Here is a 24,733-nt window from a genome sequence, read left to right as displayed (position 1 = left end):
CCATCTTCAAATGGAAGTGGTGTATATGGGAGACTGGCTTTGAGCAGGCCCTGATAGCGTGAGTAAGTTATGTGAAGTGACAAGTGCCCATGCTTCACACTCCTGCTACACTGCCTTCTCTCTTCCAGCCTCTACCTAAGGCCTCATGGGGGGGGTACCCTATGATCAGTTGACAGAGGAAGATTCAGGACTGGTGTACAGGTGATCCCACACAATATGCAGACACCACATGAAAGTGGACAGCTGCAGCACTATGGCCTTTCTCTGGGATATCCCTGAAGGACAGTGGTGGACAGAAGTCCTCACAGTGGGCAGAACACCAACCAGTGTACCTTATAATTCACTTTGCTTGGAATGAGCAATAGCCATTGATATACTGAATCATAGACTGTGGCCAATGGCTTTGCTGGTCAGGGACTTGGAAGGAACATGATTGGAAAACTGGCAACCAACATATTACCCCTGGAAATATGGGGAAGAGGGATGTGGTTAGATGTCTCTGAATGGGGAAAAAATATGGAAGTTGTGTGCTTCTACCAAAAGGTGATCTCGGTAGAGGAGGACATGAATAAGTGGATAGATGACTGTTCTGAGACTAGTCAGCCTCTTTCCTCAGTCACCCCTGTTATTGCCAATGGGCTCATGAATGAAGTAGCCATGGTGGCATGGATGGAGGCTGTGCGTGGGCTCTGCAACATGGACTTTCACTCACCAAAGCTGACCTGGCTATGGTCACTGCTGAGTGTCCACTCTGCCAGCAGCAAAGACCAACATTGAGAGTCCCTGATATGGCACCATTCCCAGGGTGATCAGCCAGCTACCTGCCCATGGACGGTAGATTACACTGGACGACTTCCCATCAAGAAAAGAACATCATTTCGTTCTTAGTGGAATAGACACTCTAGATATGGATTGGCCTTCCCTGCATACTTCTACCAAAATTACCATCCATGGACTTACAGATTGCCTCATCTACTGTTATGGTATTCCACACAGCATTGCTTCTGATCAAGGAACTCATTTCACAGGCAAAGATGTGCAGCAATGAACTCATGCTCATGGAATTCACTCCCTGAAGCAGCTGTCTTGATAGAATCATGGAGTGGCCTTTTGAAGACACAAAGTGGGCACAGTACCTTGCAGGACTGGGGCAAGCTTCTTCAGAAGGGTTATATCTTCTGAATCAGCATCCTATATACATGGTGTTATTTCTTCCATAACATGGATTCACTGGCCTAGGAATCAAGGGGTGGAAATGGGAATGGCACAAATCACTACCACACTAGTGATCCACTAGCAAAATTTTTGCTTCCTGTTCCTGTGCCCTTTGCTCTGCTGTACTAGAGATCTTTGTGCCAAAGGGAGGAATGCTTCCATCAGGAGACAGAACAATGATTCCATTGAACTGACAGTTAAGACTGCCACTGAGCCACTTTGGATTCCCCATGTCTCTGAATCGACAGGCAAAGAAGGGAGTTACAATGTCAGCTAGGGTGACTGATCCTGCCTACCAAGGAGAAATTATACTTCTGTTCCAGAATGGAGGCAAGGAAGAGTATGTCTGACACATGGGAGATCCCCTAAAGCATCTTAGTATTACCAAGTCCTGTGATTAAGATCAATGGAAAAGTACAGCTCAATCCAGGCAAGATGACTTGGCCAAGTAGTGGCTAAGACCCTTCAGAAATAGACTGGGTCACCCTGACAGGTAAAGAACCATGCATGACCAGCTAAGGTGCTTGCTTAAGACAAAGGGAATAAAGCATGGGTAGTGGAAAAAAGTAGTCAATCACAAGTACTACCTATGACCACATGACTAGTAAGAGGAATGAAGACTAATTCTCATGAGTATTTCCTCCCTATCTTGTCATGGATCTTTGTGTCAGTTTTAGTCTTAGTTCAGGCTGCTGTAACAGGGTACCATAGACTGGGTGCCTCATAAACAACAGAAATGTATTCCTCACAGATCTGGAGGCTGAAAGTTTGAGATCGTACCAGTTTGACTGGATTCTGGTGAGGGCCCTCTTCCAGGTTGTAGACCGCTGACTTGTCCTTATATCCTCACATAGTAGAAAGAGGTTGAGGAGCTCTCTGGGGTCTCTTTCTGTAAGGGCACTAATCAGATTCCTGCAGACCCCACCCTCATGACATAGTGCCTTCCAAATGGCCTTACATTATCACATTGGGGATTAGGATTTCAACATATGAAATTAGGGGAGTCATAAACATTCAGTCCCTAACACACTCTATATGTTTGTTTTCTTCCTTCTCTTATTCTCTTACCTTGTAATAGATGTATTGATATAATAACATTTAAGTATTAATTTTATATCATATTATTTAAGTAATGGGATATTATGGAGAAGAGTAAATATCACTCAAATACCTCATCTTCTCTTCTGGGAAAGGAGTTAGTGTGTTTTCAGTTGTATGCAAGGTAGTTAATTATCGTGAGGTGAAATTACGACACTGTTATTGTCTTTATTTGGAGTTTATGGTTTAAGGAGATGTGTATGGGTTCCAAGTTGACAAAGGGTGGACTTGTGATAGTTAATTTTGTGTTTCCACTTGACTGGGCCATGGAGTGCCCAGACATTTGCCCAAACATTTTTCTGGGTCTGTGAGGATGTTTCTGAATGACATTAACATTTGAATCTGCAGACTTGAGTAGATGGCACTCAATAATACGGATGGGTCTCATCCACTCAATTTAAGACTTGAAAAGAAAATAAGAGTAGAGTAAGAGGGAACCCTTCCTACCTGACTGCTTGAGCTGGAACATGAATCTTTTTCTGCAAACTTGGTCTGAAACATTGGCTCTTCTTGGGTTTTGAGTCTGCTGGCTTTTGAACTGGAACTACATCCAGTTCTCCTGGTTCTCAGGTTTTCAGATTCAAACTGGAACTTATGGGTGGTTGCAGATTTTGGGACTTCTTGGCCTCCATGACTGCATAAGCTAATTCCTTAACCCCACCCTCTACCTACATATGGTGCAAACACACACAAGCACTATTGGTTCTATTACTCTCCAGAATACTAGTAAAACCCACCCAACCTCCCACCTGGCCTCATAGCACCTTTTGAATCCTCTAAGCTTGACTTAACAGGGTACAACCATTCAGAGCTCCTCCATGTGTCTAAGCTTAAGAGCGGGGACCAGGTCTTATCCCTAGTCCCTAACCCTCTGCCTGACACAGACAGTCCCTCCAGGGCTCACTTTCTGCTTTCCTGCCTGCTGAGTACTTGGCTGTCAAGATTTCAGTGCTGGCTCCCAGATGGCTTCGGCCAGACTATACTGGGGGCTGCCTTGTGCATTTCCTCTGCTCCTTTGAGTGATGTTGCCCTTCGTCTCCTCAGAGCAGCAATGAAATCCTCCAAAGCTCTTTCAAAGTAGGGCCTAGTGGAGCCAAAGGCAGCTTCCAGGATGTCAGGGCTAGACCTGGCCATCCTTAATTGGCCTTCAACATTTGACTTGGCCTATGGCTTTTAGCACTAATCACAGAGGAAAGCTGCAAAAGCACAGGGCATGGGGTTGGGGTGGCATGGAAGAAAGCACATAGGATTCAGAACTAGAAGATGCAGGTTCCAGGCATACTTCTTTCAGTTACTAAGTATGAATTTGAATAAGTCACTGGAACTCTGAGACCCCTCTGGTTTTTGTTTTCATTTGTTAAATGAAAATAATAAAATCTACCTCATCGGGTGGTTGTGTGACTAAAATGAGACTATGTAAAAAGCACTTTGTCAACTGTGAAATATAATTATAAGCCTCTCAAAATGGATCTATCCTTAGAAGTTTTCAAAAACTAAAGAGGGAAGAATTTTAGTGACAGCCTTTGAATTCCAAATATGTATGAGTGAGCCAATGAGGAAGAGGAGGCTAGAAGGACACAGTGAACAAAGTGGACCAGATAGGTGAATATAAAATCTTATTTACATTGAAATCTATGTGGACAATCTCTAGTTATCAAATTATAGCTCTTCTTCACAAGAGCTGAAAAGGAGCAAGAAACATTCCAAAATACTCAACTACTATACTCTGAAGTAACAGACTCTGTAACCATTAGCTGGGAAACATGTTACTACAGACCTTGTAAAACATGTTACAGGATACTGTGTTTATTCGGTTAATCTGCAGAGTATGTTTGTTATAGAAAACTGAATTTGCTCAAGCCATAGATGAGCTTACCAACCCTGGGTTAATTTGCTCACCGCTATGTATTTGATATATTTTGCAAGTCAGAAAGCATTCAGTACATACCTATGAGAATGGGTAAAATTTTAAAAACTGAAAATACTAAATGCTGATGAGGATATAGGGAGCCACTAGAACTCTCATACATTGTTGATAGAAATGCCAAATGGTTACGACTTAGGAAAATGGCTTGGTAATTTCTTACAAAATTAAACATACACTTATCCTTTGACCCAGCAATCCTATTCGATCTCAAAATGGTCAGGAGAAATAATAGCATATGTCCACAAAAATATTAATAATTGCCCTGAATTGGAAATAATCCAAATGTCCACCAACATTTCATAGCACATCCATTCAGTGGAACATTGCTCAGCAATAAAAAGCAATGAATCAATGGTGCATGGCTAAATCTGAAAAGCATTATAAGTGAAAGAAGCAAAATCAAAAGGCTACATAACATAGGATTTCATTTATATGACATCCCAGCAAATGAGAAAAAATTAGAACTCAGTGGATGCCAGGGCCTTGGGTTGGAGAGAGGGGATTTCCTGTAATGGGCACTAGGAGACCTTGAACGAGCCAGACAGCATACAGACCTACAGAACTCAATCTTCTTAGTTCTTCTCAGACTTTTGTTTATTTCTTGGGGCTCCCCAAGGCACTGGGGTGGAGATGGACTTTAGCTTCAACCTCAGCTTCCCAACTTTCCAGCTATGTTGACTTTAGACCAGTTACTTCAATTCTACTTCAGGTTCCTCTACGTACTTCACGTAAGTGTTGAAAGGTGTTCAAGGTCAGTGTAAAGCACATTGGCTGGACACTTTTTCTCAAAGGAGCTAAATGATGTCAATAAGCAACCAACTGGTCTTCTTGACTACATCTCTAAAATTCATTAGAGCTTGCTGACCCATCCAGGTGTTGGAGCACCAACTAACAAAACCAGATCCATGAGTATGCAACGTGGCATCTAAGGAGAGCCCTACACCGATTCCTGATCTCTCCCTATTATACCATACTCTCCAAAAGGAACTCTCAGCTCTAACCCAGTTGGTGTGTTTTTGGTCTACCATTTCTAAGTGTCTAAAGGCACTGACACTCAGTGGGCATAAGGCCTCCCATTCATAGGTCTTTCCTAATTCTTCAGTCTCTTGATTTTTTACTCCATTTTCCTCTATGCACGCTTGTAAACTTTAATGCCTGTGTTACCAATTTCACATAGGAATTCTCCCTAACACACAATTAATGTTTGTTGATACAATGATTATATTGAGAATCTGAAAACCTGATGTAGGCAAAATAAGGTCTTGAAGGATTTATGAGCACTTTGAGACACACAGAACACAGACAAACAGAACAGGTTGCTAAAAGGCATCTATTATTTTATTCAATAATTTTGGAAATGTGATGGGATTACAAACCTTGTCCAGGCCCTACTCTCACAATGGGATACATAGAAGTCACCATAGGTAATGAAGCTAAAATGAACAATAAGCAAGTAGAGACAAAGAAAATGCAGTGACCTTCAACATGCTATTGAAAGTTGACCCAAAACTTTTTCATGAGTTATTTCACTGGTAATGAGTACAGCTGTAGCTTTCTATATCATCACACATGTATCCTAAGATTTCTAGAGAACACTAGTTTGTAATTTTAGATATTCACACTTAGGCAATTCTGAGATGTCTCTGCTGCAAAGTGTCAGAGGGGAAAACAAACCCTTTTCAGCTTCCTTTCTCACAGCCAGGATTCTTTACAATCTATATTCTTCAGAGAGTGATTGCAAAGGAATTTCTTTCAAAGGACCGAATACACGTATTCGAGATTCACATTTTAAATGATGGTTTTTAAAGTTTCCATTTAATTACTATAGTCAATCTTTGTTTTTCAGTTTCCAATTATTATTCTCAGCATAGCCTACATACTAATTCACCATGATTTCTAAGCAAGTACTTATATACATGGGATGATTTTATTTTTTGTTAAGGCAACTGGAAATAAATGCTAGGAACAAATTCTGGCAGAGAAAAAGCTAAACATTTTTCTGCTGAACGTGCCAAAAGTGGTGAACATGCCGATTTTGAATTACCTTCTGCCTTACCGGGCCAGAAAGCTTGATGTGTTATTTCCTCGCATGATAGTTTTTTTTTTTTTTTTTTCTAGCTACGGTAAAGTCCCAGAAGCAATTCTTTTGTAAAGGAATCAAAAGCTTTCATCTTTTGCTTACTCTTCATGTAAGGATTTGGAGGTAACATTCCAATAACTCATTTCTATTTGATGCAACCAGTGACCATGGAAAAAGCATGTCCTGCCTTCATGTATGCTCAACAAATTAAGAAAGTCACTATCTGGAAACAGCCAACTTTCTTCCTCACTTCTGTAGCCCTGGGGTTGACCCAATCGTCTTCAGTTTCTTCCTGTGGGTGTTTTTCATTTTTTCAGTTCACTTTCCTCTCCACCCCATTAATTTCAAAGGGCTTAACAATGTCTTTCCTTTCGAGTGACCTTGTGTAAGTTTTTCCTTCATGGGTATGTCTGCAATGCATCTCTGCTGGGCTTTTTTGTCTTGAGCCAGCATTCTTGGTTTACTCTCTCCTCAGTCTATCTTGTTCCAATTACAGCAGAGAACTTTATTTCAATTCCCATGAATATACATGTAGAGCCCTAGTACTGTCCAGTGGAATAAATCTCATGTTCCTATTTTCTATTACTGGATAACATGTCTCATGAGTTTCTACTGTTTGCTCTGCCACAAGCTAAGAATTCCCTGTCCTAAGGTTTGTTGCCAGTCACTCCTATCAATTTGGCATTAAGCTTTTTCCTTTATCTCCACCTCTCTTGATGTCTAGAAGCAGAGGTATTTTCTTGGTGTGATGCTCAGCTTTTGGCCCAAATTATGGTTTAAAGAATCATCCACACTGACAATTTTAACAGTGTGCACCTGGATTCTAAGGAATCTTATTTTGTACTTCCTCTCTCTTGCTTTCAAGCTTATAAAAATCAAAATCGTCCTCGATTTATTCTTGGATTTTCTAATCTTTACATGTTTCTTAGGTCCTGACAATTCTTTGCCCAGAGAGGAAATTCTGTTATCTGCTTCCTTCCACTTTCTGGCCATCCACTACGTGGCCAGAGGTCCTCCCTCAGAAAGCTTACATTCTAGTATAGTGTAAGACAATTTTAGAAAGGGGTAGCCAGGGCTAATACACATTTATAGACCAACTGGGTGGCAGCCTTGAGGGCAGTAAAAGTGGTCATTCCTGCCTGGCTTGTGGCCCACAGTATGTGCTTAATTCTTCTTAGCTCAATGTGTAAAAATACACAAAACACAGTGGGTTTTTAAAAAATCACGATTTGGCTGAGGAGTGACTGCACTATCTTTAATCAAAACATTTAAAATACTGTTTCTAGATTAGAAGAGACTAAAGAGGTGTAACAACTAAATACAATGCTTATCCCTGGATTAAAAAGATAACAGCTATCAAGACCATGACTGGTACAAATGGGGATATTTAAATCTGCACAGTTTATTATAGTATTGTACCACCATTAAACTTCTTGAGTGTGATCATTGTATCATTGTATCATGCATCATAGGAGAATGCCCTTATTCCAAAATATCAGGTGTGAAGTGTCATAATGTAATTTATTCTCAGAATCTATTTACAGAAAGTGAGAAGTACACACACATGTATAGCACAAGAGTAAGGCAGGAAATACGGTAAAATGTTAACAACTGAAAAATCTAAGTGACAGGTACACAGATGTTCATTATATTATTGTAGCTTTGGAAATTTTCAAGAGAAAATTGGAAAAAACAGATGAAAAATGCTTTAAAGACTACCTTAAATGGTTTTTGAAGAGAAAGCCAGAAGAGAAGAAAAAATTTACACATCTGTTCTGAAACCAAACACAAATACTTTTTATTTATGGGATATCATTTTACATCAATTTCATTGAAACCTAAAACCAGTTTGCTTTACTCAAGTTAGGTGGCATAAGCTGGGAGTCACAGGACTTGCACTTTTATGAATGTAATGCAAATACTGACGACATGAAGCATTCACAGTTATAGGTTACCTGCTGTCATTGAACAGTAACACCCAATAGAAATTATTTTATGAAAAAAGCAACCCACGTTTTGGTCTCATTTACAGACACCCAACATTTTAGTTAGTCAATGAAATGTATACATTTATTATACAACATATGAAGGAATAAAGGATAAGGCTTACAGAGGTATTTTAGCAGTTGTAATAATAAAAACTAAGGGTACAAACTAACTTTTAAAGCTTTCTGTATAAACTTCAAAAGCACTGTTAAAATGGAGAGTGAGAGACAAAATAAATCTATTGTGAAACCAGAATCTAGGTTTGTCTAGTCAGATTTATAAAAACGTAATTCAGAGTTCATGCTTCAAAAAAGGTGCATGTAACATTACAGTGGATGTTTGGGGCAAATCAAGTAATAAAATTTCTGACCTACTTCAGCAGCAAAATCTAAAGGTTGTATTCCATGACAACAGAGTATTGCAGTGTGGAGTTCAAAACAACAATAGAAAAAGAGAAAGGGTTGTAGACTTAGGTACTAAAGAAAACCCAGATGAAGGCACCCTAATTTATTCAACAGTAGCCAGTAAATAAGTGCTTGATGATTGTTCAATTTTGTGCAACTTAAGAGAGGTTTTTAAGAAAATGTATTGTATTACTCTGACCCCTTTTTCTCCCCTTAGAAATAACTATATAAAATCAAGAAAACCAAGGGTAAGCACTCTGCCACTCAGCGGTCACAGAGGTTTATTTTTCAAGGCAATTTAAAGATTATTTGGAGTTTTCTTAATATGCAAGATTATCCCTTTAGAATACTTACTTTCTTATCATACATAATGCAATAGTTTTTACAGTTTTTTCCCTACCATCAACATGTTGATTGTGGATTAACTGTGTAACATCTCCCTCTTGTAACAATCCTATCATTTTAGAATTAACTGTGCTTATTAGCATTTTAAAAAAAATCTATATTCTAACATAATGTTTAAAATAACTCCATCTATGATTTACATTTGCTTTAAATAAAGCTACAGTTGATCAAATTTAAAGAACTGTGTAATTTTTTCACTTTATGGAATGATTTTGAAAATGAATCAGTTCTTCACAGATCCAAATCTGCCTAGGCCAGCCACCACTGCAAAACAAATGCATCCATCACATCAGTTTTAATAGCTGTTGCTTGCCATCAACATGTTCTATTCTTTTCAGATATTGGTTTATGCAAACTGGTATTAATTTTTAAGGTTGAAAGTGAATCTGCAAACAAGGAGTGGTAACGTATGCTTAATCACTACAGGGTTTTTTAAACTTCTGGTTTATTTCACAGCAAATAAAACCTTTCGTTTGGTAGAAAAAGAAAGTCATTGCATTCTACTATATCATGATTTTGTATACACACACACACTGTATATACATACAAAATTTCTTTCTTTGGTGGTTTAGTTAGGGAAAAAATATGAAAATGTGAACACTGTTTGCAAATAAATGGTAAAATAGTGGTCAAGAGTAGCATTGTCTGTGTGCTTTATTCACTTAATGCCATTTAAAGGATCACATGTCACCCAAAAGAATTTTTAGCCAGACTTCCAAATAACCCAAACCTTTTCCAATCATCACATGCTTAAATCACGGATCTTGCTGACCATGACAGCAATTACTTCTTCAAATGCACCACTCACTCAAATCATTAGACTTTTGTGTTTTCACAGAACTTTAGGGACTGATAGCACCAGATAGTTGGGGTGAAAATGTCATCTCTATATTTCCTCAAGAATGGCAAAAAAAAAAAAAAAAGACATAAAATACAAACCTAAAAATACCATTCTGTTTATTCTAATTTCCTCATCCACAAAAATAATGGCCATCACCCTTCTGTACAAATAACTCAGGTAATGAAAAATGGCCCCTCTAGGACAGGTCCTAGCATGTACTGGGTTAGCTCAATGCTGGTGGTTTCTTGTCCACTGCCTGCAATGGACACGCTGCCAGGAAAAGCCTAGCATCAAACAAACAAGGAAAACAAAACAGAAAACAAAACAGCTCTCACTTATAATACGCTTGTTTTCTCAAAAGGCTGGAAAATTACACACCATGAAAGCTTAACTGAAAATTCAAGCCACAACTAGAAGTGTGATGCAGTTATAAATAGCCGGCAAAACCATGAGGTTTTCATTGAGGAGGCAAAATAAATTTTACTTGGAGTGGCAAAGAAAGCATTAGCAGATCAATCACTGGCTAGAAGAATGCAAAAGGAAAAAAAGAAAACTAACAAAAAAGTTAAAGAACGTTTATAAGAGTTTAAATCCCATTCTTTTAAAAAAAGAGGTGCAATTTGAATTTGTTCATTGGTACCTACATTCAAGCTACTATAGTTTTAACACTAAAAAATAAACAACTTATATACCTTGTGTGGTGGAAATAATTTGTGGCATGTTATGTATCTATATGTTCAAATAATTATACCTTTCATCATTTTAGAACACTAATATTGTTAAATATACCAAATGATATTTGGCATATGCCTCTGAAAAGTTATGACTCTTACCTCCTTCCAGAAGTTGGCCTCTTAAACAGTAAGGTTAATTCTGGCAATGTTTGTTCATGGTAACAGTTTTGTCGTGTTTTCTGATATGCTACATAGGAGACCAAATAAAGTATAATTGGTTCATTCAAAAAAGGGACTAGAAATGCCACAAAATTATTTTTACAATACATTTTTCAGAAATAATCTCTAGGTGAAGATTTTTCCTTTTATACACATATACAAAATTTAAACAGCAATATACACATAATCACAGTGAGGACATTGGCAAATTCACCAATCTGTAGTGTAAATCCAAACTGCAAAGCAGCCTTCGAAGAGAACAATGCCACACAGCAAGCAGAGCTGGCCAATTCACTAGCAAACACCAACATGTTCCTGCGAAAGGGAAACAGTGCAAGAAAAGCAGCATGCGCTTTGATACAAACAGCAATTTATGGCTAATGGGTGACATAACTGTGGTAACAGTGACTCTCTCGCTGCTATGCATAAAGTCCTAGGACATCTGTTTGTCTTTATACCACTCCACAAACTCGTCCAACAAAACTGGCCCTGGAGTGAAAGAGAGAAACAGTATTAGTAATAATAATAATAATAATAATAATAATAATAATAATAATAATAACAATGATGTAGCCGAGGCTTTTCCCAATGAAGATGATATAGAAAAGTACATGAATGGCAGAAGGGTAGCAGCAGTACTTACATGCTCCATCTTCATCATAGTTGCTGAGGTCAAGATTAATTGTTCTGCTAAACTCTAGGACATTGCACCACTGGTCTTTATTAATAACTTTGTATTTTGATTGCTGATGGAGGGAAAAGTAATATGAATTACTGACACTTGAACAAATGGGACGGTTTCAATTGCTCTATGAATCAACATTTAAGTTCATGTAAGGTTAACTCTTTGCATTTGAGGTTTGTTAAGCACCAATCTAGGAGGATGGTGAGGGAGAGTAAGAGTTGAATTTAAGATGACAATTGTCATTACAAAAATATATAGGGTCTCAATACAAATGGAAAGCACATCAAAATAACATGATTATATATCCCCAGAAGTGAAAATTCTAAACTGCAAAAGCTGTTTTATATAAAATGGGGATAATATCTACTTCATAAAGATATTGTAAGAATTAAAAGAGGTAATTTACTAATTTATGTGAAACACTTCATTCAGTGCTTGGCACAAAGTAAGTGCTAAATAAAGAGTAGCTCCCATTAATATAACCCCTCACAGAACCAGCACTGCCCATGGCCAAGCCTTTGGCTTAAAGCACACACAGCAGCAGGTTACTTGATGAGATCCAGTAAGTGCTGCAAGTGGTCTCAAAACTAGGTATTCTTGTCACAGAAAAAAATTACTGTTCTAATAATTCAAAACTTGAATCTGATCATAAAAGAAACTAGAATAGCTGTGAAATAGTTTTTCTATTCCTCTTAGACAAGAACTTTGCCATGTATCTATTTAAAAATACAGTATCCCTGTACAAAGATTCATAAATAAAATCCAGAACCAATGATTTTTAAATCCTTCCCACTAAAATCAGAAACATAGTAAAACAATACAAGTACATAAAAAGCAAAGAGAGTTGAACCAATGGTTTTGAGGATGCAAACACAAGAAAAGCTGAAATGAGAGGAATACTGTCTTTTTTAAAGAAAAATGCAAATTAATATAAGAGAACAAAGCATAGACTACAAGTTTAACTTTCTAAGCAAGTAAAAGCAAAAACCAGTTCTGAAACAGTCGACGATGCACCTGGAATTATGCAACGTCAGATTTCCTCCAGGCCAGGTCTTCCAGCTTAAGACTCTTTACACGCAGGTGCAAATCCAGCTAAACTCTCTGAGAATAGGGAACTATTTCTATTTATTTTTCCAAATAATGCTAACTCATCTCAACGGATTGTCAGAGAAATTAGAACAGATTATATGTCAATATGGACTACTGGGTAAACAGATACTTACATAAAACTAGTTTTTAAATTTTTGAGGAGTCCCAGTTAGTAATGTTAAAAGAAATTTTTAATAACAGTTCTCAAAGAATCCTATCAGATATTAAAATTTTCTGGACTATTACATAAAGTAAGTTGTGAGAAAGATTATTCGAGTGAAGCCAGAGTCATCAGACAGCCCAGCATTTTCTCAAAGACCCAACACCCTCATCCTTGCAAACAAAGGACCGTTTTTAGAAGGGGTTGGGGTGGGAGGGAAAGGAGGATGCCATATATGACAACCCAAGTAACTCAAACTTGTATCCCATATACTTCCAGGTCCCACAGAATGACACTTCAACAAAACCAGTAGCTCAGAATTTCTGATCATCAATACTTAAAGCACACAAACAATGATGGAATAAAGTGCTGGACTGTTTTGATACTGATCTGAAGACAATTTAAACTGAAGGAGATATTGTCAGTTTGCCTAATACTTAGATTGATCTAAGGTCCTCAAGTTACTTGGTGATAAGAGTAGATAAGAACAGATTACAAACTAATTTTGGTAAGAAAGCAGATAGATGACTGTCTTTTAAACCTCTGCTTAATAAAAGTGGAAGTTCATCTAAAGTCAAAAGAAAGTAAATCTTCTTTTTCTATTGTTATAAAGAACAGAAAATCTAAACAAAAGTGAAGCTTTAAAATGGGGATGAGAAAAGAGAGAAAAGGACAGAGCTGTGGCTGTTTTGGATGCATTTTTAATGTGGAATGAAGCAACACAACATTAAATGCATACACAGATGCACTCCAAGAAGATAGGTAGTTGTTGACTGACAGCAATTATGTCACCATAATTCCTACACAGACAGAAAAGTACAACAAACAAAAAATTACATACAATGAGTAAATAAAATTATTTGGTAGTTCTAAGCAAGCAAACATACATTTCATAAAACAACAATTTGGTACCTCTAAGAATTGGTGAAAAACTGGAAAAAGGGGCCAGATTTTTCCTAATAACAGTCCCAACATGCACTTGGCAGTGTTTATGTCTAGGCTGCGCTGGTCCTTTTCCTGTTTAACAAACAAAAACAAGGATGAGCCAGATGCCCCCAAATAATAAATTCCAATAATTGCAAATGTGTATTCACTTCAACAGGAAATTAGTAAACAGCTCATTTATCATACACCTTAAAGACCCTGCATCCAGACTAAGGTTGGGGAGGGGAGGTAGTCAAACACAATGGAAGGCTTGGGCATTGTGATATTACATAAATTTACTGTGAGAAAGATTTATGTCAACTGAATGATCACCCTAACGCAAAATCAATTAGTTATGTTGTAGCAGTTTCTACAGTCTTTTCATGGGATTAATAAAAACTTGTAACTCAATCACTTGCTTGTTTGACATTTATGATAATTATCAAAATCCTAATTGTTGACCATAAAGCCTTTAACATAACTTAACGGAGCTTAAAGGTTTTGATGCCTATGATTAGGAATCAGGTTTCCTTAATAAAAACATTTTTTTCAACAATTTGATTTCATTGATAAATATTTTTCTTGAACCTAAACATGCTGGATTTAACTTCAGCTCATACCAAATGCTAGGGCTCTGAAGTGTCTCTCTAAATCAAAGGATATATTCATCTACCCACTCTGGTGGAAGGCAGGAAGTCTATCAATACAGTCCTTCAATAGACAGATGGATAGATAGATTTCTAAGATGTAAATTTCCTAGTAGAATACACCTAACTAGTAACCAAGTGAAAGACAACATTCCGTAAGGACACCAGAAAAAAGATAAGAACATAAACCTAAATATGGGCAGGGTAAGCTCATTCCACTTACATTTGCAATTAAGGATCCTAATTTCTCATTCCCGTCCTTCTTATATGCTTCCATTCCAGAACTACAAGTGGTCAGTTTCCATGGAAAGGAATAGAGGACCTGTGACCATAAGCGTACCTTACATATCCAAAGCTAGTTTTCATATGGTATCTTAACTACAGTGGAAATTTGTAAAAGTATTTTTCTACAAAGGGAGAAAGTGCCTGGCTAGTCCAGTGGAATGGAATCTAAATGTTCAAATTAAGGGATGATGCTGTGACCACCACCTTAAGCCACATATGCAGCCATATATACCTCCTGATAAAATAAATCATCACTGCAAGGACTCTTAACAGTGAGGTACTCTTTAGCACACCATTTCTAGCCATGACCCTGAATTGGGACTTAATATAGCAAATGTAAGGGCCTCACTTAACAACAACAATCAAGGTAGATGAAGATAAGGAAACTTGTTGCCTAAGGAAGATGTGCAATAGATCTGGCCTTTTGGTCTAGGTTGTGAAGTGTAACGACTGTCCATGAATAGACCAGGTCAGATGGCTCCGCATCAATCTTCTTTCAGAGGTCACATAACTTAATTCTGATGAGGGCAGGTGTGTCTCAGTTCCACAGTTCTATGCAAACAGGTGGGACCTCCTTTCCACAGGGTTCTCTGCCTGCCCCTTGGCCATATGTATTGTCCTGCTCAGGGCTGCAGTACGCACTCCCAGTGGAGAAGAGGACAGGAGAAGAGGTGATCTAGAGACTGCCTGCCTTTTGCCAGCCAAACTGCATTGATTTGTTGTGTTTCAAGGGCTTACACTTCTGTGATGCACTGTGCAAGCAAATGCAAAACTTCCTCTTACCCTGTAACATAGGTGTGGCAGATGGCAACGGCACACCATACTATGAAGCAATCCACAAGATAAACGAGTAAACTGTTGAGAAACACACGCGGCACCACAGGACTGGGCCAAAGTCCATTTGTTGAACAACAGCTCAGGCAGCACTGGGCTGACGACACTGGCGCTCTGGATAAGTTTTCCCTTTGCCGAGTTTGTAATCATTCACTAAACCCCAAATCTCTAGTCTTGCTGTGATATATATTGTGCCTTCTTCCATCATCATCATCAATGCCTACGTCCCCATCACAATGGACATACACTAAGGTGACAAAAAAGAAAAAAAAGATACAAAAGACCTGGACAGACTCTTTGCAACAATAGAATCATCTGACAAACTGATGATCATGAAGGATTTCAATGCATATGTTTGGCAGTGATGCCAAAACATGGAGGAAAGGCATCAGACTCACAGGACTGGAAAGCTGAACAGCACTCACTTACTCCTGCTCTGCAAGGGTGCCAGCCAGCAGCTCTCAATCACTAACACCATCTTCGGCCTAGCAAATAAGAGAAAGATATTATGGATGCACTCACAATCTGAACAGTGGCATCTCACTGATAACCAACATTGCCTGTGAGTGGACTTGTGGCTATGTGCAAATGACCATGACTGGAAACACTCAAAATTCCCGGGAACAAGAGTCGAGAGCTCCCACAGCAAACATCTAATAAACATCAAAATTGGAGATACTCGCAGGGGGTTCTCTACAACAATGATCCTAATGACATTCTCTGCAAAAGAGTTCCCAATTAAAAGTGAAATGAATCTCCCAGGATGCTATCAGGCAGCCATCGACTTTATAGGCATTTTTTTAAAAAATCACCATAACAAATTCAAGGAGTACAGTAAAGACATCCAAAAGCTCTTTGTAAGAAATTAAAATTATACGCTGTCAACACCATTCCTGTGACCCTCTGCTCATGGAGCACCAAGGAGCAAGGGGCAGACCAATAGATTCCTGCATCCCAAGGTCAGAATCAGACAGAAGGTACCCTGAGAGCATGGCAAGAGCCAACCAGCATCCCCAGAAGGCCCATCAAGGTTAAAGGAGAAGGAAATGAAAACATCTCTCCCTACCCACCTCTTGACCCAAAATGTGTATGTATTTCATAAACTTTAATTTACTAAGATAAAAAGAATTTTGTGTCATTTTTCAAACAGTAATACGAACTGAACAAGCTCCATACATGAAAGACATACCAATCCCCCACAATATACAACTAGATTCTAATTTGTGGTCTTCCTTAATGTAGATTAAAAATAGAAGTTATAGAATGATATAGTACAGCTGCAAAACCAAAGGATCCTACTCTAAATATTCTACATTATGTTTTACAAATGGAATAAATATACTCCATAAGCTAAAGACTAATAACAGCTAGTGTAAAGAACAGTGAAATTTTATTAAAATCTGATTTAGAGTTCTAGTATGAAATAAAAAACCAGTGCCTTTGTTTACATAATACTGTTTCCATACACGTCCTCCTGTAAGAGGTGACAATTAAGCATTTTTTTCTCAGATGACACAAATGACTTAACAACTGAAACAAAATAGTTAACTGTAAACATGTAAATATAAATATATTACAAAAATGACCTTTAAACATCGGAGTATCCGGATCTGTTAAATCAAAGGCCCCTAACTATTTCAAAAGATGTATTTCCAATTTATACCAAACTTTACAGCTTAAGACTTACATATGAAAAAGAGGAACCCTGAATTATTAAAATTACAAAGAAAAAAATTCAACAGGAAAAATAAAAACCCAGAAGATTTTCAAGAGAGACTAGCTAGAATCAAGAAATAATATACAGGCAATCACAATTCCAAACATAAATGGTGAAGTCAGAAATTGGTACATGAAATCAAAAGGCCTTAAAAGTGAAGACCTATTACATGTGTCATGGTGTTTCAATTGAGGCCACAGAAAAACAGACAGAGAAAATGCAGTCCTCCTTAACCCAGCTACCTAAGTAAACAAAAGATAAAAATAGAGGGCTGTAAAGAGCTCATATCTTAAATATTGTGGCTCAGTTTATGAAACCAAAAATATAGCAAAACAATTTTTTGAATGGGAGTTTAATTATGCTCTTAGAACTTAGCTAACATTAGTTTAGAGATAACAATGTTTGCAAGGCAATCGATTAAGCTCAATTCTTGACACTTTCTTTAAAACAAAAGGAAAACATCTGCCAACTGGCACAGGCGTTCATTATTATTTTATCTGGTACAATCTGATTCTACTACTGTAATCACTACTCTCAAAAAATGTCATTATTTGAAACAACATCTGCAGACACCTAAGTAATATCAGTGAAGAATTCAACAATTATTTCTTTTTTTTTTCAGACGGAGTCTTGCTCTGTCGCCTGGGCTGGAGTGCAGTGGCCGGATCTCAGCTCACTGCAAGCTCCGCCTCCCGGGTTTTACGCCATTCTCCTGCCTCAGCCTCCGGAGTAGCTGGGACTACAGGCGCCCGCCACCTCGCCCGGCTAGGTTTTTTTTTGTATTTTTAGTAGAGACGGGGTTTCACCGTGTTAGCCAGGATGGTCTCGATCTCCTGACCTCGTGATCCGCCCGTCTCGGCCTCCCAAAGTGCTGGGATTACAGGCTTGAGCCACCACGCCCGGCCTCAACAATTATTTCTAATTCTATGGTTAACTTTTCCTGAGAACTTACTTCAAGTTAGAAACTGTTCTAAGTGCCTTACACTTAAACTCATTTCACCTCTATTAGTAAACAGGGATTACTATAATCCCCAATTTATAAATAAGGAAACTGAGGCACAAGGAGTTAAATATAGTCAACAAACGGTAGAGCTGGAACTTGAGCTAGGAAGTTGATTCCAAGCTGGAGCTCTTCACTGCCTACCAGGCTGCTTCCCTCAGAAGCAAGGAGGGAAGAGAGATTTCAATATGAAGAAACATACAGGCTAGTGGGCTCTACCAATAACTACTGAGCAAATCTGCCTTGCTCTGCAACAACTAAAGAGGAATCTTAAGGATAAAACTAAGATTTTCAGTGTAATAGACGTGGGCTTAGATGACTCCATCATATTCTTATTCTTACTATGACCCAGGTCTACCTTCTGTTTTCTTTGTAATTGACAATGAAGTATGAGGGAAAGTGTGAGGAGAGTGTGTGAGTGTGCACGTGGACACACGTTTGGGTGGTGGCGTTGTGTGGAGAAGGAAATTGGACGAATACATCAACTAACAAATGAAAGGCTGACTCAAATCAGAAGAGGAAGTGAATCCAAATGATTGCAGGAGATTTAAGTTAAGCTTCAAGAGAAAATTTCTCTGATAACAGGGGTTGTTGAACACAAGACCTAGCAAAATTTTCCTTGGTGAATTCTATGAGTAACATCCATAATCATTTCTGGTTTGGCCATTGTGGTACTGAGAGGACAGTGTATCAGCTTGAACCTGTGTGGTTGCTTACAGTTTCCTGAAACATGGCCTCAGAAACACTGGAGAAGAGCGGTCGGCACGTTCTGCTGGGAAAGAGAGTACATGGAGGGGCTGACAGATTTGCTCTTTAACCTGCCACAAGATTACCTCTCAGTAAAAGCCATTCCCACTGGAGTGTTCTGCCTCCACAAGACTCTTCATGCAACTTCTTTAAGGTTTTATTTCAAGAAGTGAAAAGGCTACCTCTCCAGTGCCTTCCTCCCATCTTCCCTTTCACTCGTTCCCCTTCTCCTGAAAGGCCTCCCTTTCTCTTCCTCTTTAGCAGCTTCTCCTAACTTTGCTTCCTTCCTGATCCTGTCTGGTTCACCTCCATCACTCCACCAGGGCTCCTCTCAAACTTCTCACTCTAAATCTGTCCCTTCCTGCATCAAGGCAGGACTGCAACGCTGGAAACACATCCTACTCTGTGGAGAACAACAGCACTGCAAATCCATGGTCTCTGCTCTCACCTGGCCCTCAATGCTGCTGATCAGCGCCCCACTCAACCCCACACACACCCTCCTCCAAATGCCACTCGCCAGCCTCTGCACAACCCTTGAACCAGCAAGCTTGCCTCCACCACAGAGAAGGTAAAACATCCAATGGACTAACATTTATAACTAGTCTCAGATCAATGAAAAATTATATAGTATTTTAGTCTATTCTCTTCACCTAATCTTGTTCTCACTAGGTCCGTTTTTAAAAAGGAAGCAAGGAAAAGTGGCTGCTTTATTTAAAAGAATCCATACAACAATACTTGTTTATATAATAAAATTTACATTGAGGGCAAAAAACCTTATGCATAAAAATACTGAGGCAAAATTCCAACTGTAGAAGAGAACTGATCATGTTGGCCCTTGTGTATATCCCACCGTCTTTTTCTAGCAAGATTCTACAGGGGGAGGAGAGCTTTGTGGAGGGAAAGGCAATGTGGCTCTGTGAAGGACACTGGCCTGGACGTCAAGGGCAGATGCGGGCCCTGCTGTTGCCCTTCCTCGCTGGCTCTCAATCTCATCATCCTACATTGATAGGCCTGGACCAGATGACTTCTGAGGATCCTTTTCAACTATAAGTTCAAGTCAAAGATAAATTAGGAGAAAAATAACACAACTTTATAGCCAAGTACTATTTTAAATTGGCTACAAGTTTCAAAGGGAAAGAAAGAAATGATCAGCCCCTTGGGGCTGCAATTTTGGTAGAGAGCTGTTAAAGGGGCTATTTTATCGTTTTCTGGTGTTGTACTGCAGTTTCCTTCCAGGCATATTAAAGCAGAATTCAGAATAATTAATATATATCACCATTGTTAGTTGCAATATAATATTTAGGATATTAAAATTATATCATAAAGCTCAATTTTCATTAAAGTGTGATTTTTAAAAGGTTCACTGCTGGTTAATTGAGTTTTTACCTCCAGGAATTCACTTTTCTAATAGGAAAAAAAAAGATTTGAGGGGGAAAGAAATGAGGTTTGAGTTCTTCTTCCAACCAAGATAGGCTAACAGGCAAGCTTTCCCTTTCCACTTAAAAACAACCAGCAAACTGGACAAAAAGATGAAATGATGGCTTTAGACGATGAAAAACAGGCAACACAGGACTGTGATCCCCAAGAAAAAGAAAATAAATAAGGTAAGCCCTAGGTTGATACCAGCTTTCTCTGTGGAGGTGGTTTCTAGGCAAGGGAGGGGGAACCCAAAAGTGAGCCCAGCAATCTTGCTGAGTTGGACAAGACACAGTTTGGAGTTCGAGGTGGCAAAGGTAACTATAATTTATGCAGCCAAATACTAGTGAGGTGGGAACTACACAAAGAGATGTGAAGGTCTCCAGAGTGGTCTCCTTGAGTCTTTGGCCATATAAACATGTGAGAGGAAACAACCCGAGTCTGCAAAGAAACATTGCAAATGAGTGAGCCGAAGTCCCCAGGGTTTATTCAGGACTGGGGACAGTTTGTAGTCCCACCAGTCAGCACAGAAAGATCTCATAGTACACAAGGCATTGGGTAGAATCCTCAAAAAAAAATATTGCCTTAGTAGTGGGGCCAAATTATCCCTCTCAAGACTGCTTTGGACCAGCCCTTCCAAAGGGTCAAGCTGATTCCAAGTAATTTATGCACTTAAAAAACAAACTCAACACTATCTAAAAGAATACAACAAAACCCACAGCAACCAAATACATAAAATTCACAATACCCAGCTCCAATCAAAAAAAAAAAAAAAAAAATACAAGCAATGCAAAGAAGCTGGGCAAGTGACTCACATAACCAAGAGAAAAATAAACCAACAGAAAGACACACAGAAATGACAGATGATGGAACCAGAAGATAAGGTTATAAAAATACCTACTATAAACAATTTCTAGAAGTTCAAGGAAGCAGAAGAAAATATTATCATGATGGGGAGATAAACTGGAGACATAAACAAGACCCAAATGGAACTTTTGAAGATGAAAAATATAGTATCTGAAATGAAAAATATATTGGGTGAGATTAACAGATTAAACACTGCAAAAAAAAAGATTAATATTGGAAGACATAGTAATAAAAATTATTAAAAATGAGACAGGGAAAAAACTGAAAAAATAAAAAGGAGCACAGCATCAGTAGCTTGTGGGACACATTCAAGCAACCAAACACAGTTATAACTGTAGTCCCAGAAGAGCAGAGAGACAACAGAAAAAATATTTGGAGAAATAACAGCAGAAAAAGTTCCCAACTTAATTAAAAACTATAAACCCACAGATCCAAAAAGCTCAACAATCCCTAACCAAAATAAACATAAAGAAAATTATTCCAGGGAGTATTATAATAAACTTGCTAAAAAGCAATGGAAAGAGAATAAAAAGTCAGAAAACAAAAGACATGTTTAGAGGAATAAAGATAAGAATGACACCAGATTTATAATTACACATGACGAAAGATAATGCAGAGACATTACTGCAGTACTGAAAGAATAAAGTGTCAATCTAGAATTTTTTACCCAGAGAAGTCTCTTTCTAAGTGGAAGGCAAAATAAAAGCTTACAGAATTCATCACCAGCAGATCTATCCTATGAGAAATGTTAAAGAAAGTTTTTTAGGCAGAAGGAAAATGATACCAGATAGAAATCTGGATCTATACAAAAGAAATGAAGAGCATAGAAATGATATATTTGGTATATCTGAGTAACAATAAAAGACATTTTTGCCAATTTAAAGCAAAAGTTATAGCAGCATATTGTAAGATTTACAGCCTAAATAAAATATATGACAAAAACAGCATGAAGTATGAGAGGGCAAAATGAAAGTATACTGTTGTAAAGATTCTTGCATTATACATGAAGTGGCATAATATTATATGAAGGTAGGCTGTGAAATTTAAAGATGTATACTGGAATGCCCAGAGCAACTACTAGGACAAAAAAGTTAATAAGGCAATAGTGAAAATAAAATGGAATGATTTAAAAAATCAATCTAAAAAGAAGGCATGAAAAGAGGAAAAAATGAACAAAAAATAGGTGGGATACATAGAGAAAAAATAGCAAGATAGGAGATATAAATTTTGACCATACCAATAATTACATTAAATATAATAGTTTCAGCATCCCAGTTAAAACACATATTGTCAGACCCAACATATGCTATCTATAAGACACCCACTTCAAACGTCAAGAAACAAACAGGTTAAAAGTAAAAGATGTAAAAAAGATACAGCATGCAGACTTTAATCAAAAGAAAGTTGGAGTGAACACATTTGTATTGGACAAAGTAGACTTCAGTATAAGGAATATTACTAGAGATAAAGAGAGACGTTTCATAATGGTAAAAAGTCTCAATTCATCAAGAGGATATAACAATACTAAGTATGTCTAAACCTAGTATCAGTGCTTCAAAACGTGCAGCAAAAAAGTGATAGAGGTGACAGAAGAAATACAGGTGGAGAGTTCAACATTCCTCTCTCAGTAGTTGATAGAACAAGTAGACAGAAATAAGGAAGAATACAGAAGACCTGAACAACACTATCAACCAACTTGACCTAATTGACATTTATAGAACACTCCATTGACAACAGTAGAACATTTCATTCTTCTGAAGTACGCATAAAACATTCACTGCAGCAGGCCATATTCTGGACCATAAATCAAATAGATTAAAATTATACAGGGTATGTTCTCTGATCACAACAGAATTAAACTGAATATCAATAATAGAAAGAATATCTGGAAAATCCTAAATATCTGGAAAATAACATACTTCTAAATAATCAATGGGCCAAAAAAGAATTCACAAGGGGAACTAGAAAATATTTTTAACTGAATGAAAATGAAAATAAAACATCTCAAAATTGGTGAAAATACAGCTCAACAAAACAAAGCAAAAAAGAATAGGATACATTAAAAATTTTATCTTAGAGCATATTTTAGCTAAACTCAATCTATCTGGTAATCAGGCAATAATTAAATATGGTTGTTTTTATTTATTGTTATGTGAAAGGGCTTAATCCACCAATATTAATTGAGACTCTCCTTTAAAACAAAGGACGTACAAAGAAAGAAAGTACAGAGTCCCTCAATCTACCAGGAAAAATTAAGATCTGTACTCAAACTTCAAAGCTAAGCAGAGGAGACACCAGGAGTATGTAACTGAAACCAGCACAATCCCACCCTGACAGGATGATCCCTGACAGGCTGAGGGGCAGGCTGTGTGGAAGCAGAAGTACGTGGCTCAGACCCAGGGCCTGGATGGATACAACTATGCTAGTGCAAATGGGGTGCTAGGCAAGGGCCCAGCATGACCAAAGGCAGAATGCAGAGATGCTAGGAAACAGGGCCAGTGAGCAACCATTAATGCAATTTCATCACAATGCAGGCATTGCGTGGGGAAGCTTGGGACTTAGTTGTGAGCGTCTGGAGTAACCCACACACTAGATCTGGAGACAGAAGGCCTCGGTTTGAGTCATGGATCTACTATGAACAACGTGGCCATTTCTCCCCCTTCCTGAAGTGCACTTTCTTACTCTATGGACTGAAACCACCCCTGGCTGTCCCTCAGAGCTGCCATGGGAACAACTGTGTCATATACACAGGGAAGTGTTGGGTTGATATAAAGACAGTGGGGAGGTACTAGAGGCTGTGGGGAGCAGGAAGGTGGCCGAGTGACCCAGGGGCTGAAAGAAGAGGAATGACACCCTAGTGATGTGAGTGCTGGGTAAGAAGTGAAAGAATGTGGACATGAGGCTACCAGAAGAGTGCTGGTAAGGAGAAGCACAGCCTCCACCGGTGAGGCTGTAGTGGAAGCACCAAGAAAAAGGTGGCCAAAGGAGCACTCATGAGATGGGCCAGGGTGACTGCCCCAGAATGGGATGGAAGCCAGGGAGGAGTAAAGCAGAACCTGGATCTAAAGCACATTGAATATCTGGGAGAACTGTGACCCCCCAATCAAGGAAGTTAGACAATAGAGGTGATTTGAGTAGAGAAGGTATGATGTTTCTAAATGAATTTCTACCCATACTATAAGACACAGCTGACTTCGGGAGGAAAAAAAAAAGCTCATGAAATAAACTATTTAATCCTAGAAACCAGTTAACTATTCTAAAAGCATTTAGCAAAAAAAGCATCTGACAAATAACTTCCCTTTTCTTTTTTTAACCTCGAACTCCTGTTCTTAAGCAATCCTCTCACCTCAGCCTCCTGAGTAGCTAGAACTAGAGGCATCATATCTGGCTAATTTTTTAATTTATTTTTTATAGAGACAGGGTCTCAGTATGTTACCCAGTCTGGTCTCAAACTTCTGGCTTTAAGTGATCTTCCTGCCTCAGCTTCCTAAAGTGCTGGGGTTACAGGTATGA

At 38.4% G+C, this 24,733-nt stretch overlaps 1 protein-coding gene across 2 annotated transcripts in view; it reads right to left on the bottom strand.

The window, feature by feature from the left end:
- Positions 1 to 8,093: 8,093 nt before the first annotated feature.
- DCUN1D4 (DCN1, defective in cullin neddylation 1, domain containing 4) overlaps positions 8,094 to 24,733 on the bottom strand; it is a 73,613-nt gene continuing 56,973 nt past the window's right edge. Inside the window, exons 9-11 of one of the 2 annotated variants that reach the window (XM_011960050.1) lie at positions 13,696 to 13,800; positions 11,493 to 11,595; positions 8,094 to 11,338 (exon numbers count right to left, since the gene is read on the bottom strand). In XM_011960050.1, coding sequence (XP_011815440.1) covers positions 11,283 to 11,338; positions 11,493 to 11,595; positions 13,696 to 13,800 — 264 coding nt within the window. In that variant the 3' untranslated portion in view covers positions 8,094 to 11,282. The remainder of the gene's footprint in view (positions 11,339 to 11,492; positions 11,596 to 13,695; positions 13,801 to 24,733) is intronic. The other variant, XM_011960051.1, reaches the window with a different exon arrangement.

This window comes from Colobus angolensis, unplaced genomic scaffold, assembly GCF_000951035.1.
Source record: "Colobus angolensis palliatus isolate OR3802 unplaced genomic scaffold, Cang.pa_1.0 Scaffold501, whole genome shotgun sequence".
Classification (NCBI taxonomy): Eukaryota; Metazoa; Chordata; class Mammalia; order Primates; family Cercopithecidae; genus Colobus; species Colobus angolensis.
The sequence above is the reverse complement of the archived record's forward strand: the minus strand, read 5'-3'. Positions and strand labels throughout refer to the sequence as shown.